Below are 20,626 nucleotides of genomic sequence, written 5' to 3'. Positions count from 1 at the left end.
AGGAATGAAAAGCATCTCAATTTATTCATTGTATTTTCACTTTTATTATTGGTAAAAAAGATTTCCCTATTGCTTGAGTTTTAAAATACCTACCATACATATGTGTATAAGCTCTTTTAGACTCTAAAACAGGATTTCTTGTTATATATTTTACTAAAATCCCATATTAAATGTTAAAGCATTAAAAAAATTGATTCATGATCCTCCCGAGGTCACTACCGTACACAAGTCAAAAGATAATGTATAGTTTATGAAAAAAATCACATAGCATGACTCAGTTTTCTGGTCCAAGACTCTGAGGTAACATGTGCTCTGCCTTCTCCCCACAACTGCACATTCCATTCCTTTCACCCACATGCATCCTTCATGTTTCTCCATTAAGTGCTTCTTACTTCAAATTCTGTCTATGATTTATCTTGTTAGGAAAAATTCCACATGATTTCAACTGTTCCAATTATAATACTACCTTCCATTTCAGGGTCTTTTAATATTTATGAAGCTGTTTTGGACACTTTTATGTTCATCTATTTCATCATGTTCTGGGACACTCGTGATCACTTTGACATGAGCAATTTCAGCACCAGTGAGCCTTTCTTTGGCCTGAGGTACTTTGCTCACAGAGTACACTGCCACCAAGGGGCTTCAGCCGTAAGCATTCATGATTTAGGGAGTGAGGTTATTGCCTATTTTTCCTTTTACAGAGAAATATCCTTTTTCTGTTAAATGAAAATGTAATTACAGTCAGGAATGGGATTCATGTTTCCCTACCAACCCCATAACTGCTGTTTTCCAGACAAGTCTTCTAAGTCTAAACAGAAATGACCACATGCTGCTCCACTCGACATTGTTTCATTTAAATACAATATGCTATAATACAGGCTAAGTGTCAATTTACTTCTTACATAATTGCACTGAGGGAAAAAGTCTTAGTAACTGTTACTGAAAGTCACATTTTGAAATCAAAATAGTTAAAGAAAAATATTAAAAACCACTATTTATATATATTTTCCAGCCGAATTTAAGCCCTCGCACGTAGGGACAGCTTTCTGTCCTCTTTGGTTCCTGGGCTCCAATGCTTGTAATCATTTTTTTTTCCAATATAAAGTTCAACAGAATTATCAATCTATTTGTGTATTACCAGACAGAAATACTGAAGATGAAGAATAAAAGATAATACGTTAATAGTATTTGATTTTAAGGAAGGAAGAAGTGTGCAGTAGTTTAAAAAAGCATTAAGTAGAACTAAGTTGGGCTTAGATGAGAAATACAGCTCTGCCTGATTAGTGCGTAACCCCAAACAAATGACAGTCTTAGTTTAAATTCCCGATCTGTAAAATGGGACTAAAAATATCTAATTCACACAGATTAGTGATAACAGTCTAATGCAAAAGCACCAAGCATAGCATCTGACACAGAAGCACTGAGTAAAAGCTAGCTTGGTGTCTCTTCTTCCTTGTCCTTCCTTGAGTCAGATCTATATGGAACAAAAAGAATGAGTTTGAGCTGGGTGAACTGTAACATGCGTTTCAAGTTATGTTACAGGAACAAGGCCACTAATCTCAGGCATCTTAAATAAGTACACTTACTATGAGCAGCCAATTCATAATTTCATGGCAAATATTCACAATCAGGAAAAGCCAAAATGGCCTCCATTCTGATCTTTTTTATTTTCATAGTTGTATATTTTCAGGTGAATGTTCTTTAAGACTTTCCCTAATCGATAGTATTTAAAATCCCACTATTTAAAAGCATTCATTTAAATCATTCACAATAATTATGCTACTCGTCAGCAGATGCAATGACTAGTATATCGTCCTGCTTAGTAACTGTTCACTAACATAACTTACTAAATGGACAATAACAAATATAAAACGAAACTGCTTATTTCTCTGATATTCAAAGAGAAGTATCTGATCTCTTTTCCTCCCTTGGCATTTGCAATAATATAACACATAATTTATCAAGTAGTCCTTGCCATGTAAATACCTACTGTTGTAAAACAGATATTTTACAAATTAGAAAACTTGCATATCTAGATGTTCTATCTTTAAGAAAGTAAATTTTCATAAGCACAGTATAAAAATAAAATCACAAAATACTTCCAGATATTTAGATAAATGATGGTAAATGTGGTGGATAATGTTTTAATGCACTGCATTGGCCTGAATCTATTTCTTAAGGGATAAAAGTTGTTTGTGGAGGATTTGAAGAGAGACTCAAGAAGATTAAGGGTGGGTATTGACACTAAAACTTTGGAATATTTGCCAAGATCAAAACCACTTGTACTGTGATAATGAACAGCCTCAAATGTCTCTTTCACTAATGGTAAGTTCCAGGAAGCTACAAGAATTTTTTTTGGCTTAATGTTTATCCAAGTTTCATTTTCCCATTGTCACTTCCCTTAAAGAACTACAAGAAAATAATATTTATTTCTGATCTTGGATAAACTTATCCCAATGACACTTTAAAATTTTTTCCTTAGGATAAGAGTCTTTACTATTGTTATTATTCAATAAACATTTATTATCTACAACCTGGAAGATGTGATGTTGGATACTATGAGGAATATGGAGTAAACAGAGCATGATATTTGCTTCCAGGGACTGAAAAGTTAATATAATCAACACTGGTTGATTAATTCATCCAACATATAGGTAGCGAACCCACAGTGTTTGCCAAAACTCTGTTAGATATTAGGGATACTGTGGTAAAAGAGATAAAACTGTCCTTGCCCTCATAGAATAATTCATAATCTACTGGAGAGGCAGAGATGAAAAACAATTAAAGAAAATAAGTAACAATTCATCAGTACTGAGTTTAAACTATAAAACGTTCCACAGAAGAATGGCTACTCCCTCAGCAACTGAACAACAGAAGAACAATACATGATTATAGATAACTTTTATCAAGTGCTGTTGTCAGGCATTCTTGTACAGGTTTTACACGTATTTACATTTACTTGCCATAACATAACGATGGTACCAAAAAAGGTGTTATGATAATCTCCATTTTACAAATGAGGAAACTGAAGCACAGGGAGATTCAGTGACTTACTCAGGGCACACAGCTAGAACATCACAGAGCCGGTATTTAGACCCAGGTAGGTAGCTGGCTATGTGAATGGGTTCTAGGTTAAGGCAGACATATTTTTAGCTGGGTGACTTGGGGCAACATACTATATCTCTGTAAGTCTATTTCCTCATCTGAAAAATAGGAAATGGTATATGCATCCGAGGCTATCTAATTAGGAGTTGAAAATGACTCTCAAGTTTTAGGCCAAGTCAGTACTGCAGATAATGATGTCATCAACCAGGATGAGGAAAGAGGGTTATGTGGGTGTGCTGAGATCCAGAGGCCTGTGGCAGATCCATGCAGGCATATTCAGCTTGCAAACTGAAACAGGAACCTTGAGTCAGGAGGAAGGTGAATGATTTGGCTACCAGTCACAGGGGAAGACTATGCAGAAAGAGCCTTAGCTAATGGGGTAAGAGGAGGGAGTCACAAAAGGTCAGCGGAGGTTTAGGAAGAGGGAAGGGCCAGGGAAACCAGTGCCAAGGCTTGAGTCAAAGGACATCAGAGAGGAATCCAATAGATCCGATCGACAGTAGATTGTTCATGCCTTTGAGAGAGCAACTACAGTAGTGGGCTGAATGCAAGGCTTTGATTGCATGGAGGAAAGAAATGAGTGAAATGAAAAGGCATTCTTCCAATTAATTCTGCTATTGAAAAGAGATCAAAGAGAAAGCAGGATTGTTGGGAGTGTGTGTGTGTGTGCATGTGTGTATTTGAACATGTTTGTTCAGGGAAGAGTCAGTATAAAGGGAGAGATAAATGATGCAGGAGAAAGAGAGGGTATGACTGATGGTGAGGTCCAAAGTTGATATGAATAACAATAAATCAAAAGAAAATAAAGTGGATACAATATCATTTATTGTGGATCTCCTACATGCTTAATGTTTTCCCATTTATTTTGTCAAGTCCTAAAAACACCCTGTAAGGGATTATTTTTACCATGTGCAGATAAAGAAACTGAAGCTGAGAGAAAACAAAACGGATGCCCAAGGAGGAAAACTTGGTATTTGATGAAGTTAGCATTCTAATCCAATCTGGCTGAACCCCAAGACCCTACAACTGGAGGAAAAATAAAAATTTGACAAAGAAGAGGAGAGAGTTGAGGGAATGTAACAGGATGTTTAGAGCTGCAGAGTTAGGGCATGAAAACTAGGTTTGAGGACTTGGGGAGGAGTAAAACTCTGTAATGTGCTGCTGTGGTGCATTGAATGGGATTTTAGAGAGAGACAGCTAAGTAGTTCCAAAAGCATAACTGAGACATGAATTTGTAATGCATGCAGTCAAGTGCAGTTATGTGACTTGTTCCAGTTTCTTCAGTCCTAAAAGAACATCAATACTGAACAAAGGCCAGGATTCTAAAATTCATTTTAGGCTAGCCTATTAAAAATATGCTGAAGATAGCAGTTGGGCTATTTGTCTATGAATACTCTAAACCCAAACTTTAAAAAATCTTGAATGTAGAAAGAATATGAGTAAGATTTTTTAAACACAGGACCCAATCAAGGATATTATTGGGTGAGATCAAACAAATCCTTAAACTTGACACTTGCCTTTGTCCCATCAATGAGTAAACACATGCTAAGCACCTTGGGGCCACCTGACAGTGGGAGCGGAGGGAGCGCATTGCCCTATCAGCTTCTAGACATAATAAGAAAGAACAATGAGATAAGCAAAGCAGGGTATGCTGCCATCTGGATGACATCAATATATTCCAATATATACTAAATTAAATGGAACAAAAGGGTGTATAAAGTACCAAACGAGCACAGCTGAGACTGAGAGAAATAATGGGCCAGGAAGAGTGAATGTTCACTGGTCTAAATATAGAGCCTAACTTCTGAATAACAGGTTCCTACACCAGTCAGTCAATCACTGCCCTATATTAGGGAGACTCGAGGTGCTTCAACATCCACCCCTTCTGTACTTTCCAAACCTTGACCATTTGAAAAAGATCAAGATCACCATCAGGCAGACACTAGAGGGCAACAGAATCAATCTTTCTCTAACATACGCGCGCGCGCGCCACACACACACGCTGACCCACTGCCCACAGAGGCAAACGGCGGTGTCAGTCAGTCAATGATAGCAGGATGTCACAAGAATTCCATCACAGACGTTAACAACAGAAAGATTCTCAGTTAGGAGTCCTGAAAAGCCAGCTAGAGAAAAGTGCATGGAAAGTTGATCTTCTATCTCTGAAATTTTCATGTAGATTTTTATGACTAAGATCTTATTAATATATACACCAAACTACATGAGTAAACACTGTGGTGGAAGAAAAAGATACTATCTGGATATTGTTCTTAGTAAACGTCTGTTGGTTCTCCAATTCCAGAGCTGGCAACAGAGGAGGATGTATTTCTCTGTCTAATTACACATGATGCAATCATTTTGTTAAGTGATTTAAACTGATGGAGATAAATGGGATGACATACCAAAGATAACACAAGGAGATACCAGTTCTATTATTTTGCTTAAAACACATTCTCATTTTTGCTGTACACTTTATCGTAAATCACAAAGTACCTTGTAACCTGTGGTCAACTTCCAGTTTATTTTTAAATTTTCAGGTATTTTTGATTTAAAAGACAAGTTTTTAGAAGACTGAATTAGTTGTCAATATTGCTACTCGTTATTTGAAATAGTCTGATTTTCCTCAAGAATTCTATTAAGCAAATTGTGGTTCACTTGTGGATTTAAATACCAACGCTTCTGCTCTTTGTCTAGCCACCTTTCATACTAATTATCTCAGGAGGCATTTTCAGACTGAAAATTGAGTAGTTTATTTGAAAGACATTATGGCTTATAGAAATATATGGTACTAGTAGCTACAGTAGTACTGACATGAAACAAGTATAGGTGTTAGCTAGATAACTCTCAAAACATGAAAGCTACTCATTCATAATGACAAAGCTCTGTTCATAGACTGCACACAAATTATTAACCTTTCAAAGTAAAAAGTGCCATAGAGGAATGTCAGGAATGTGACTAGGGGCTCTTTCTCCTCCTCCTCCTTCTTCCTTCTCCTTATTCACAGAGCCAACACTAAGATATGGGTGGCACTTGTTCGTTTACGAGTGCTTACTAATGATTCTCTTTTTCTCTTTATTTTTTAAAAATTATGATTGGCTTTTTCCTTCTACCCACTTTATTCAATGATGACCAACCTCACTGTGTTGTAACTCCCTGTGAGATCCTACAATGAACAATGTTTCACTGATAGGGGATTAGGAAGAATTGAAGAAATCAGTAAATCAGTCGGGGGCATGTCTGAATTTTGAAATATACGTTTCTCCAGTAAAGAAGTATGGTCAACTTGTAGACTGTAAGCCACAAACTCAAAGAATATCCATTCCTTTTAACAAGCTGAAAAATGGTTCATGGAAAATTTGAATGCATATGTGACAAAATCTTAGATTTATCAGAATAGAACGTTTATAACATTAAAGTTATGTAAATATTATTAAAGAAACAAAGTATTTTAGCAATATAGATTGCACATTTTTTTTCTCCACTAAGGTTAGATATACTCTTAAGACATAGCTACTATAATTCATAGTATAAAATTTCAACATGTGTTTATCTGATACTTTGACTTAAGGAGATAAGATTATTGGATTTATTTTAAATTAAGCTGATAATTAGAAGAATAACTAGAAGAATAAATCAATAGGAAACATACTTTTCCATGTGTATCACAACCTAATATATATGTTTCCATTTCCTTAACCATACATTTACCAAAAAACCTTTGGTAGCTTGCAAAATTACTGTGCCTAAACTTATCCATAGTTGTAAAATGTCCTTATAAAGCTGCTGTCTCTTGCAGTAGCTATAGTCACTTCCTAAATGACAGCAGAACATTTGCAAAATAATTGATCTATCTGTCCTATCTACAATGGGAATGTCTGCTATAGACATCCTGGCAAAATGTGACAGCTCACAGAGGGACAGAATACATAAAATAATTTAACAAATTTCATAGAATAATTATCAAGTGTAACTTTGCAAAACTAGAATGCAGCCACTATGAAAGAGTAAAGAGTCACCCAAAGACAATGATACCAATCAACTTATATCAGTGCTATTATTATAGGAACAAAGGTATAAATACCCAGAGGATGTGAGAGAGAAAAAAATTATTTCCCACATCCATCAAATCCTACCCTCATACTTGCTTTCATATCTACGTTCATTATTCAGTATTATGCTACCTATGAAGAATGTACAGTTTGCATGTGGCTGCATCTTTTAAAAGCTAAGTCCTCACTGGAGAACCAGAAGTGGAAGCATCACTCTTTGAAAATCAGGGGTTATCTTAGAAAGTAACCCTGGATGTTTTAGGGGAAATCTTAAGCCCCTCCGTGGTCAAAATTTGAGAATAAGGTTGTAGAGAATTGAGCACCCAGGATGTAATGAATAACAGTATTGTGGGCCAATATTCAAGGCTGCATTGATTCACTGACTTACCGGAGACAGATGCCACGTTGCACATGGTCAATGACTATACATGTTGGATAATGATTAAAACGAACACACTCATAAGATATGTGACAAGCACTGTCTAAAACCTTTCCAGGAATAAAAATTATGCTTATTCCTCATTTGAAGGACATAGAATAAAATTAAGTAGTTTATCAACATTATTACAAAACTTAATTTCTGTATTTATTTTAAATACAAGCAGAAAATATCCTATTGTGATTCTACACAGTGTATGAATATGCAGGCTCTTCTGATAACTGTTTGCTATTTCTTAAAAATGGGGAAAAAAGTTAAATTGGTTGTTATTTTGCTCTCTGGAAATCAGAAATACTGATGGTATTTTTAGAATTCCAATATAACATTGTCTTAATCTAATAATCAGAGTATAAGCTAAAATGACCCAGAGCTATCCATAGTATTTCAATGCTCTCTACTAACGGTTCATTGGGGATACAATTATTTATCTTCTGAAAATCCAAAGACAAATTTTGACATAATCACCAACACAATTATTGCCTATTATATTTTCCTAAGAGCCATCAGAAGTGTAATTCACTCTAGAGCAAAACATGCATACCTTTGTTACAAACAGGAAACGACTGCTTTTCTAAAGTTGATTATGGAAACACAAAGTGTGTTTTATGTACCAAGGTAATATCCCCTCCTTCAAAATCTTCTCTTGGTTGCATTCGTATAAAACTAGTATCCTTCAAAGGGTGTTCTGAAATTTGGGGCTTCAACCTACACAATAAGGAACTGGGGACTTAACAGAGAAGGAATCACATGCCAGAAACAAACTTGAGCAACACGAATCAGCTTTTTATTGGGTAGATTATCAAAATGTATTCCTTAAACCTAATAAATACTTATCTCATTTCATGTGCCTAACAGTGTCTTACTTAGATTTCTGAACAAAAGAGGAAAAGTAATACGTTTTCATTTCCTTCTTACCTAATACTGAACAGGCTGTTTAGAAGCCAGAAAGCCCAGATAAGTTTCAAAAAGGGCTATTCAGGGGTGGGAGTGTGGAGTCAGAGTTGGTTTATGGCAATATTAAAACAAGTTGACTAATCTTGCAAAATAGTTTTTAAGTCAGCGAATGACTCAGGACCAAAAGACACACAAACTAGCTGTTCAGCAGCATCATTTTCAAGAGAGCAACGTTCATGTACACACATACACACACACACGCAAATTTTATAAAAAATAGAATTTTAGAGATAAAATGGAAAAAAAAAACTTACTGAAAAGTCTTCAAAGATTTTCTTGAGTTCTTTGTGCCCATGCCTTTCAGCAATACGTGCTGGATCTGAACCCTCCACATTTTTTATCTTAGATGCCCAGGTTGCTCCTGAACATTGAAGTAAATGATTAGCCAAGTTCGTTAAGCCAAATTTTGCTGCACAATGGAGAAGAGTTGGAAGTTCTTCGAAGTATGTATCTGTAAGCACAGGAATAGAATAATTTTTTATCATATCTGGAACCCCATAAGAAAAAGTCAAACACAACCTACTCCTAAAAGTAATTCCCAGAAAGGAGAGCAGGACTTTTAGTGTGATTCTGCATATATGAAACCGTCAATGGTTTTAGCAAAGTAGACTCGACTCACCCCCTTTCTATTTCTCATCTTTCAGCAAATATTAGTTTTTATATATATATACATAAATATATATAATAAACTAATACTCTCACTAGCATTCATGCCTCCCTCTTCCTTGCGGGGTAAATTTAATTTAGAAAGGCACATCAACCTCCTAAATGTAAAAGGAAGCAAAACAAAAACATTACATTGTAATAACTCCTTTTCAATGTACTTCAACATTAGCCAAACACTAAATAACAATTAAGTTCATCTATGACACCTTTTTGTGTTTTCTACCGCCATGCTTCCTTTTGAAGTTGAAATGACATGAGATTTCTGGAGGGGTTATGTTAGATTTCTATGTGAAATTTTTCTTTCAAAAAAAAAAAAAAAACTGCAACAGAAAATATAGGTGGGCACTTTTAATATGAAAATTTCCATCAGGATTTTACAGATTTCATATCAACATTCTATTGGAGTTGGAATTGCATATTTACCTATTAACTATCAATTAGAAGACATTATTAATTATGCATAACTATAAAATGATGACTGTAAACTACTATCTCAATGATAAAACACACACACACACACACACACACACACACACACACCCTGATGACTGACGGTTTGTTATTACTCTACACTTTCACACCTAGCTGGAAAATTTTGTGTTACAGAAATTACACACCAGCTTACTTTAATAGCTATGGCACTATCAGAAGCAAGGAATGTGAAGAACTTTAGCAACAGAAACAAAGCCATCAAAACAACAGTCAACTCTCTTCTAGCAAAATTCTAAAGCAATGAAAACAACCACCTCATAATATTTTGGAAAATTGTGAATCTGGCCTCATTTACCTCTTCGCTATTTTGTAGACCAAATTTTTTTTTTTTCAAAAAAGGAAAAAAGAGGGGAATTAACCCTTGAGTTTTCAATTCACTTGGATGTTTCAGGGCTGAATAAATTATTTATTTTGTTGGTTTGTATTTTTTAACAGAAATTAAACAAAAATCTTTAGGACATATTAAAAACTTATAGTAAGGAAATTTTATCCTTCAAAATGTGGAACTAAATGGATAGAGGTAAATATGTGGTTGTATTTCAATGATAAATGCACTGGTCCCTTCTTATATGGTGTAAAATGAGTTGAAAATTATCAAATATTTTATGAAGATGAGCTTGTAAAAGCTGAAATTTTTCAAGGTAGGTACCAATTTTCAAAATAAGAATAATGTATTTTCTTTAAAAGGGAATAAGAAATAATTTTCTATTTATCTTCATTTAAATGCATTATAAAATAATTTTCTGCTATAATTAAATCCAACCAAAGCTAATAAAAATATTTGCATGAAAATGTCAGAGTTTTTATATGCCCTTGGTCATCTTTCTCTTTACCACATCAGTAACATACAATGCACGAAAAACATCATCACCTGCAAATCAATGCTTTATGCATTGTTCCTACACATTGCCATTCTGGTGTACTTTTAAATCACTGTTAATGCAGCTTAAAATATTACTTTCATTAAATAAATGTTTAATCATTATAGGAATACATTCACCTTTTAACCTCACCAACCTCCCTGTCAGTAAATTCCCCAAGTTTAAGGTAATATAATATTAGAAACAATTACAACAAACTTCATTAAGACTCTCTGTACTTTTTGTGCACCAGGAAGAATAAAAAGGACTGTGACAAGTGGACATGGTTTTTCAGGGTTCATTTCTTACCAGTCTTTGACACTTGGAAGCATGTTTTCTGGCAAATAAAAGAAAGTAGCTCTGCTGGTTTAAGATCATACTGCTGATACTATAGGGGATTACAGGTTTGAAGGTTGGCTCTTTATTTACCATTCCTTTATTTCATTTCTAACACAGATGAAAATCCACTAATCTACTGGAATGCTTTGTGGAGTCACAGACATGAAAGATGCTTTGAGAACACCCTTCCAATTTTCTGCCCAGTAACAGCACTGCGTTCCTAGAGTCTCTAAGAGATGGTTTTCCAGGTACTGCTTTTATAGCTCTGACGACAAGAGTGTCTCTGCTTCCTAAGGAAGCCTGCTTCTTAGACAACACTCATCATTAGACATTACTACTTCTGTTGAGGTGAAATGTATTTCCTCTAAATTCCCATATCTTCCTATCCTTTGGGCAATACAGATTATGATAGTTACAGAAGTGTGGGCTTAGAGGCAGCTGGCTTTGCCATAGATCCACTATGTGAAGATTCAGCAAGCTACTAAGTATCTGAGCCCAGCTGTCTCATTCAAATTTGTAGGGCTATTGAGATAATTAGATGACAGCATATCAAAAGTGCCCAGCAAGATATCTGAAACATAATAAGCACTCACGAAATATTAGTTTCCTTGCCTCTCTCTCTTCTGCCTCAAATAGTTTATAAAACATCCTTGTCCTAATTCACCTTTGCCCCAACCTTATGGTCATTAATTCTTTTCACTATCCCCAAGTACTTACCATCCTGAGAGAGTGACCCCAGAATAGTTGGTCCTCTAAAAAATGCTTAGTTTCAAACCTGCTCCAATGTGATCATTACAGCAACCCTTTTCATTGTCTTAGATGAGGTGGTTTGGCTTGCTTATTTTCATTAAGTAGGAAATGCTCAGCCTGCTAATGCACATGGATCAGTAACCAGAAAATTTCTAATTTAAGTATTTTTTTAATTAGAATATGACAGAGTTAACATTTTAAAGAATTGAAATGATTTACAGGAGCTGTATTAGCTACTTCAGTGTTAACTGGAGCATGATCTCTAGCACTATTTTTGCAGAACATCAAATTAAATTAAATATACTCAGTATGTGCACATATTATATTAATATACATATGATATTTACATATGCAATAAAGGCATTCATGTCAATAAAGGCATGATTATGCTAAGAACCAGTTTAGGGTTTTTAGGCATCATACTTTTTTATAAAATCACACTTATTTTATTTTCACATTGATTTAATCATGATGAGAATTTGAAATATGAATGGGTTCCTCTGTATCTGGAATAAGCATTTTTGCAACAGCATAAGGTGAGGAAGTTCTTTATCTTAAGAAAAACAAAACAAAACTTTGCTGGGGGAGGCTATCCTCTCTCCTGACATTCACTCAGTGGCAGCGGATGAGTGCTGATCAAATAATGTCTGAGACCCAGGGGAGGGTTACATGCTGCCCCTTGTCACTCTTCAGTGCTTAGTTTAACTCTAGATCACACAATCACTAATGTTTTTGCTTAAAGATATCTATGTTTCTATTGGCTTTTAAAAATTATAGAGTGTAATTTATATTTGAAAAATACACTGATGATGAGTTTCATGAGTTTTGACAATTGTATACACCCATGGAACCAGCCCCCAAAACCAGCTAAAGAAAGCTTCCGTCACCAAAGCAAATCCTCTCATGCTCCATTCTAGCCAATGCTCCACTTCAGAGGGAACTACTGTCAAATTTTTATCAACACAGATGAGTTTATTTCACCTTGGATTTCAAACAACTGGAATCACACAGCATAGACTCTTGCATTCCACTGTCTTCTGGCCTCTACCTCTGATGAGAAGTCCGGTGTGATTCTTGTAATTGTTTTCCTGTAAGGTATGTGCTTTCCTCAACACTCATATCCCTACCCCAACCCCCACCGTAGCTCCTTTTAAGATTTTCTCTTTATCTTTGCTTTTCAGCAGTTTAACTGTGATGTGTGTGGGTATGATATTTTTGTATATATTCTCCTAGGGAGATCATTCTCAGCTACTATTCCTTCAAATATTTTTCTGCCTCGTTCTCTCTCATCTTTACTCAGAGAAGTCAGTAACACGTATGTTTGATTATGTAACATTATCCTATAGAGCTTGGATGAAAACTGAGTCAAATTAATATGCAGATGAACTAAGCTTGTTCTTTTTTAAGGCTTTACTTAGACTCTGAATTTTTCCTCTTTTTCAGTTTGAATAATTTATTTTGACTGTCTTCAGGTTCACTAATTCCTTTCTCTTTTATGTTGTTTCTACAATTAAGCCTATATAATGCTTAAAATTTTTCTGATATTGCATATTTCTAGAATTTCCTTTTGTTTTTTAATTATATTTTTCATTACTTTGATAAAATGTCCAACTTTTATGCATGTTATGCAACTTTTACAATAGATTTCATTAACATAATTATCATAGTCATTGTAATGTTCCTATCTGTTCATTTCAACATCTGGAACATTTCTGTGTCTACTTATATAGTAGCCTATCTCTTTTCTTGACCATAGGTCATCTTATCTCTTCTTGTTTTTTGTAGTTTTACACTGCATGCTGAGGACTGTACCAAAGGACTGAAGTAAATAATATTTACCCCCAGAATAAGGCACACCCTTTCTTCAATCAGACTACTACCTTGGGAGCTGACTCATGGTAATCTGCAGGTGAGCTGAGCTTGGTCATTTTGTGGCTTTACTTAGAATAAGTTAACCATTGGCCTCAAATATTTTGACGGCAGGATCATAACTTTCTTCAGCACAGCTTGGAATGTGAGCTTTGATGAGACTCGAGAAATCTCTGTTGCTCTACAGACTGGCTGCCAGCTTTTGGATAGGTCTTTTTTCTCTCCAGTCCTGTCTCCAAAATTTTTCACATCAGAACATCCCTCTCAGATTTTGTGGGGCCTCTGAATACACTCAGTTAAGGTAGACTCCTTACTATCCCAATAGCTCGGAGGCATTTTTCCCACTTCTATGCCTCTTGGTATTTAGAACCTGTCTGCTGCCACTTCCCATCTGGTAGAAGCTTTGATGGGATCTGTCTCAGTAACCCTGTCCCATTCCCTCTCCTCAGCAGTCACCAGTTGATCCTCAGGGTTTTTAAGGATCTTTCTCAGCCTTCCTCCCTTCCTCTAGTCATCGGTATACTAGCTCTGTGCACTTACGACAGACTACAAAAGAGAGTTGGTGGGTGATGCAAACCCACTCTGTAACTGGGGCTCCTTGGGACTTTTGTCCACCACACTAGCCTAAATACAGCCATTAAAGTTTGCTAAATGCTCAGCTGGCTTCTCTTTACTCCTCATTTATAGTGAGTTCTTTTCTTTTTCCTCTGTAAGGGATGAAGACAGTCATGAACTTCTTCTCTTTTGTGAAGAACTTGTCCCTTTCTGGAACTTAGTTCATTTGAGTTTCTTTTGTCATTCATTTTATGCTGGATTAAAAAAAGAAACTGTGATTTTGAAGATCTTCTTACCTGTTCTCATTGTTACAATGAGAACAAATAGACTCATGTTGTTATACATCTTAATCAGAAGCAGAAGTCCTATGAGTCTTAGCTTATACTCTAATTATTTTCTTAAACTCACAGTATTTGTTTTGCAGTTTGCCACCTTTACCTATTAGATTTAAATAACAGATTCCTTAAGAAGATATTTTTAAAAACTTTCAGATTGTGCTTAATCTGCAGCATACATCTGTTTCATTTCATGGTAATTTTCATCTAATTAATCAAGATTCATTGTATTTGTTTCTATTATCAAGGTGTAAATAAAGAAGCAACAACTCACACTAAGGAAGGTGTGGCCAATTTGCTTTCAACTTTTTCCCTGGACAAAATAAATTTTCAGTTTTCAGTTGTTTCAGCCAATGTCTTTCAAATGATAATTTCGGAAGAAGAGAATTAAATGTCTGGCAGGGGAATTTTTCAGTGAAAATCCAATCTTATTAGTTTTTGCAAACAAAAATGAATAGGTGAGCTGGCACACAGTAGAGATATCAAGTTACATGTTTGTTTGGGCTGAGCCACTTTTAACAGTTCAAAACAATCCCTATAAAAGATGGCCAATAATTAGATTGAAGTTATCAAACTAAAGCTTTCAAAAGATTAACCTTGCTCACAAGAATAATAAAATGGGAATATACCCAGGGTTCGAGTATAACCTTAATAATTTAAAAGTAAGATGAGTATGCAAACTGAAAGTGCATGACCACGCAATCCAGTGTTCTCTTGTATCACTGTTTGGAGTAGTAAATCTTTATTTACTCAACGAGTGATGACCAAGCGGCCACTTTAGGACAAAACAATGAAGCACACAACAAACAGAAATAAAAAGTCAGGAGATCTGCATTCTAATCCCAGCTCAGCCACTGAATCTGTGGTGCTTAGGAAAGTTCCTTCATTTCTGTGGACCTCAGTTTCTTCATTTATAAAATTGTAAGGCTGGGGTCAGAATTGTAGGACTTATGATATTCTTCTGGGCTCGAGGCCATGCCACAGATGGCTTTAGGATAATTGTCCCTGGATGCTAATCAGATATCAACTAAAGGAGTAAGGATGATATTTGTGAAGGTTGAAGAAAGATAATGATTTTCATTCCTTTCATCACAGGATCTGGAGTCTGATGAAATGTTGGTATTTCTGTGGATCTGTAAAACAGAGCATTGCTGGGTTTATGCATCTGACTGCTCTGTGACGGGAGGAGCACACATGCTACATGTAAGGTGTCACTCTTCCCATCTTGCTGAAATAGGGGACATATAATCCTAGTTAGAATTTCAAGGAACTAAAAATACTGCCAAGATTATCAAATTTCTAAAATCTTGATAATTAAATAAAATGCATAAGGGAAACAATGGGGCATTAAAGCCCTTTTGTGCAGTTTGTTATCTCTCATACCACAAAAAGTGTAAGAGTGGGAAGTACATCTTAGAGAGATACTTTAGTGTTAACTTTCATTTTGTATTCACCTCACTAATGGTTGCAATTACATTCTTGTTTCTAAAATATTCTCCTAATACTAAAAGAAAAGGCCGTACTCATTTTGTATGTTCTTTTTTAATTGCTCAAGAAACTTCACATAAGATAACTCTTTTTTTCCCAAATGTTTTAGTTAAAATGGTTGAATTCCTAATCAGCATTATATTCAAGTGAATCTTGATTTCATCTTAATAAATAAAGTTCAAGATAACAACTTTCATTATTTTAAACCCTAAAATTCTAAAACTTAATACTTATTTATTTTGAGAGGTAACATTGTGTCATAAGTGCTTAAATATTAGTGCTTTGGAATCAGATTGTATGCACCAAATCCTAATTCTAACATTTACTAATGTAATTTGGACAAGCTACTTGAACTTTCTGCCTCTCAATTTTCTCAACCATTAAACGAGGACAATAATATTTGTTCAATCAGATATTATACCTAAGTCCAATATATTCTTCCATACAAATACAGTTGACCTTCATTATTCAGAAATTCAATTATTCATAAATTTGCTTACTTATAAAAGCTTATTTGTACCCTGAACATCAAAACCTGTGGAATTTTGCAGTCATTTGTGGAAATGTGCAGAGCACTGAAAAATGTGAGCCACACGAAGTGCACATTCCCAGCTGAGGTCAAGCAAGATGACACTTGGGTTTCTTATTTCAGCTCTCATACTGTAAACAAATGTCCTTTCAATGGTCTATGTAGTGCTGCAGTTTTTACATTTTTCTGTTTTTGTTGGTGATTCAGTTGTTATAAAGTGGTCCCCTGGCATAGTGCTGAAGTGCTGTCTGCTGTTCACAAGCACAATAGGGCTGTGACACACTTCATGGAGAAAAGACATGTGTTAGATAAGCTTCATTCAGGAATGAATCATGTTATTGGTGATGAGTTTAATGTTAATGAATTTAAAATGTATGTTAAACAATGTGTCTTTAAATAGAAACACACATAAAACAAGGCTATGCATTGACTGATTAGCAAAAAAAAAAAAAAAAAAAAAAAAAATGAGATTCAGCTGCATTTTAAAGCAATTGAGAGGCTCTTTTTCCCTTTTGGAGAGGGAGATCAGAACTGGTTTCCTACTGCAACATGACCAGGCATTTTCCAGAGTCTGGTGCCATCCTTCTTTCTTCCACACAGTTACAGAAGCCCTGAGTGCAGTCCTGTGGACTGCTCCTCGGGGTGAGGCTGGAAAAGGCCTGGGGCTGAAAGAAGCAGCTGTGAACTTCCAAGTCCATGATTTCTCAGGCACTCTCCCTGGCTGTTTTTGTGTCTAGGGTCTATCAGGATCAGTTAAATCCACACTGGGCATGGTTAGAGCCCATGCTGGCAACCGCCCTGGAGGCAGAGACAGCAGTGCTAGGGCCTTTATCCTGACTTGTTTATTCTCCCACTTGTCAGGCTTAGGACAAAACAACAGGAAAAACCTAGGGTTAAAGTCAGTCCTTTCTCTGTTCTTCACAGGTAACATAAATTCGTTTTAGTCACTGTACATCTTTTTAATTTTGGTGCAGATTCTACAGTTTGTTTTAACTATGTCTAATATTTTGGAGTATTGTAAAACTATAAAAATAGAGTTCTGGGAGATGGATGTTCTGGCGTGCAAAACATCTGAATGATGAATTGATAAGAAGCATGAGAAATGAATGGAGCATGTAACCTTGAATCCAGGAACAGTTCATTGTTCACTGAATACCCGGATAGACTCTACCATAATATTAGCAGCAGCAGTAATAAGAGGAGAAATAGGAAAACAGAAAGAAGGAAATGTAATAACCGATGAATGAAGTTGAGAGGCAGGGATTTTAGGTACCTGGTGTCAAGAATGAGTAATAGGAGAGCAGCAGAACATGTGACAGGTTGGCATTAAGACAGTCTGGCCTTAGAAAAGGAGTATTTGGGGACACAGTGTGAAACACTTTATTATCCATGGCTTTGGCTCAGGACTGGCCAGGGAGAAATGAGGCAACACACAGAACAAGACAGAGGTAGGTAATGAGGGCACAGTGAGCAGCCCGGAAGCTGGGAGTCCACGTCTGGAGATAATGTTAGGAAGCAAAGAGGCATGTGTAGTTCTTATCAGTAGTTCTTGGAATTGGTATCAATTCAAATTCAATCTCACAGCATTTGAACAGGTCTGTTTACAGTCCACTTTCCACTACTGAAACCAGACAGTGATGAGGTAATAAAAAGAGTGGGGCTGTTCCACTCTTTTAACCATATTTAAGCTCCATGTTCAGCCAATCCGTGGCTAACCTCTGGTTAAAATAAGAAACCTCTAGAAACTTTTTGTATATCCATGTGTATTCTCTTCCTCTGTGTTCATTTAAAAATACCTTTGAAAATCACCTATTTTGTCTCTTCTGATTCTTAACAACAAAGGAAACAAGAATCTAGAAAGAAGCCAGGAAAGAGCCTAGGAAGATTCAGGAGACCTGAACAACAAGAGTGTGGGAACCGGATGAGCTGGGTTGAGATCTGAGGTCCGGCTGCTCCGCCAGGAGGCCATGCCTTACAGGTAGAAAGCTACCCACTGGCATTTGAATGGGTCTCACATGGAAATCCAAGGACTGTGTACGACCAAGCAGTAAATCAACAAAGCATCTGGCAAAGGTGCTTCATTGCATTAGTAAGGAGTATTTAGCATTTTTAAAGACTTCTTATAGTCTTGAACCTCATTTATTCTTTAAAAGATATTAAATCATCTTGACAATAAAAGTGAACTAAGGCAGGAAAAAATCTTGGAAGTTTTTTCTTGGGCAATAAAAAATTTTTTTTTGGGTAGAGCTTAAGAAGCCTTTGGGAGCACCATCATATGTAGTATATGGACAGAATATATATGGAATATGAGAATGATTAGGGAAGAACCTAAGTGTAGGAAGGCTGGAGAGAATGGTGAAACATGTTAGAGAACCTGCTAGGAGGCTTTTTCAGGAGGAAGGAGAGATAATTCATGGTCTGAATTAGAGTGGTGGTAGGGAAAATGGACAAGAAAAGACAGATGTCAAGTATTTCAAAAGAAAAGGTAACTGGACTTGATGACTGACTGTATAGGCTCTGAAGGAAAGTGCTGGATTTAAGATGGCTACACGATTACAAGGCAAAAGAGACAGTGCATTCATTACAGGAGGCGACGGATTACTGTCACTGGAGCAGCACAGGTTGGGGTGCTGATGGGGTAGCTGCTGGCAATACAGTTACATAACACCAAATTAAATTAGACAAGTGTCCCTGAGTAGAGCATACTGGTTATAAACTTAGCTCCTATGTCACTAAACATTGACAATTACCTCCAAACACTTGTTTTGTGGAAGAAAAAGTATTCTGAAACAGGGACCCAAAGTTCATTTTGCTATATAAGGTAACAAATTCACAGATCTAGGAATCAGGATGTGAGTATCTGTAGGGAGCAGTTATTTAGCTTACTACACTAATAGATGGTGTTAATTCTAAAGGTATTGTCATGAAACAGGAAAGTGGTAACAGCTCTCTAGTTCAACATGTCTTAACACTGTAAGCAATACCTATTTTTCCTTGATCAAGAGTTTATATTATGCACATGATCCAAATTATATCCATCACCACACCATCAACACATCCTTAGTCTGTAAACCAGGATAGGATATTTTGAGAGGTATCTGCATCCACTGAGTTATAGTTGCTTTGAAAATCTACTGGCCAGCATTTTTCAAACTGATTGTTGGGGATCTCAAATGGTGTGTGGGCAAATTATAATTGTTTAGAGCTACCAACCTCTGGACAATAGGATGATGGTGTGTGTGATGGTTAATTTTATGTGTCAGTTGGCTTGGTTATGGTGCCCAGTAGTTTGGTCAAACCCCACTCTGGATGTTACTGGGAAAGTAGTTAATTAATTAAGATTAAGTAGCTAAGTAATTAATCTAAGATTAATATTTAATAATAATAAATAATTAATAATTATTAATAATAAGTAGACTTTGAGTAAGGCAGATTACCCTCCACTTTGTGGGAAAGCCTCATCCAATCAGTTGAGGGCCCTAGGAGAAAAGACAGGTTCACCAAAGAAGAAAGAATTCAGTCTCCAGACTCCCTTTGGACTCAGGCTGTAATATGAACCTCTGCCGGAATTTCCAGGCTGCCAGCTGGCCCGGCAGAGTTCAGAATGGCCAGCCTCACAACCCCATGAGCCAGTTCCTAAAAGTAAACCTCTCTCTGTCTCTCTTGGTACATACTATTGCTTCAGTTTCTCTGGCGAATCTTGACTAATTCAACAAGGAAAACGACTGTAGTGGTTTTGATAAACCATAACAAGACATAAAAAACAAATTCTTCTACATCATTGAGTTTCTATTCTTCTCAGAGTAATGCAATGAATCCTTACACCTGCAGTGACACTAAAATAATATTTGGTAACTATTTGGTAATGGCAGAATCCAGAGAGAAAAGGAGCCCCTTTAGGAAGTGAAAGGAGAAGGTGTGAGGGTAGGTTAGTAATAGGATGATATGGAGGAGGTTTCTGGACCTGTCAAGAGTTTCAGAGGATTAGAAATTCTAGGCTTGAAAATTATCACTGCACAACATCTGTAAAAGAGGGAGATCCTTAAGGAGCAACTTACTCAACTGATAATTTGTAAAAAGCCCATTTCCTACTGTGTGTGTGTGTGACTGAGGCAAACCCATGCATGTATTTTTCTTAAAATGAGTGAATATTACAGGGACTATTTTCTGTTACCAGTTACTAATGATCAATACTT

The 20,626-nt window shown here is 36.1% G+C and overlaps 1 protein-coding gene across 1 annotated transcript in view; it reads right to left on the bottom strand.

The window, feature by feature from the left end:
* BANK1 (B cell scaffold protein with ankyrin repeats 1) overlaps positions 1 to 20,626 on the bottom strand; it is a 382,288-nt gene that overhangs the window by 144,545 nt on the left and 217,117 nt on the right. The window contains 1 exon segment of the mRNA XM_032460712.1: positions 8,802 to 8,998. Within this exon segment, the coding sequence (XP_032316603.1) occupies positions 8,802 to 8,998 (197 nt within the window).

This window comes from Camelus ferus, chromosome 2, assembly GCF_009834535.1.
Source record: "Camelus ferus isolate YT-003-E chromosome 2, BCGSAC_Cfer_1.0, whole genome shotgun sequence".
Classification (NCBI taxonomy): Eukaryota; Metazoa; Chordata; class Mammalia; order Artiodactyla; family Camelidae; genus Camelus; species Camelus ferus.
Note: the sequence above shows the minus strand (reverse complement) of the source record. Positions and strands in the feature narration are given on the sequence as shown.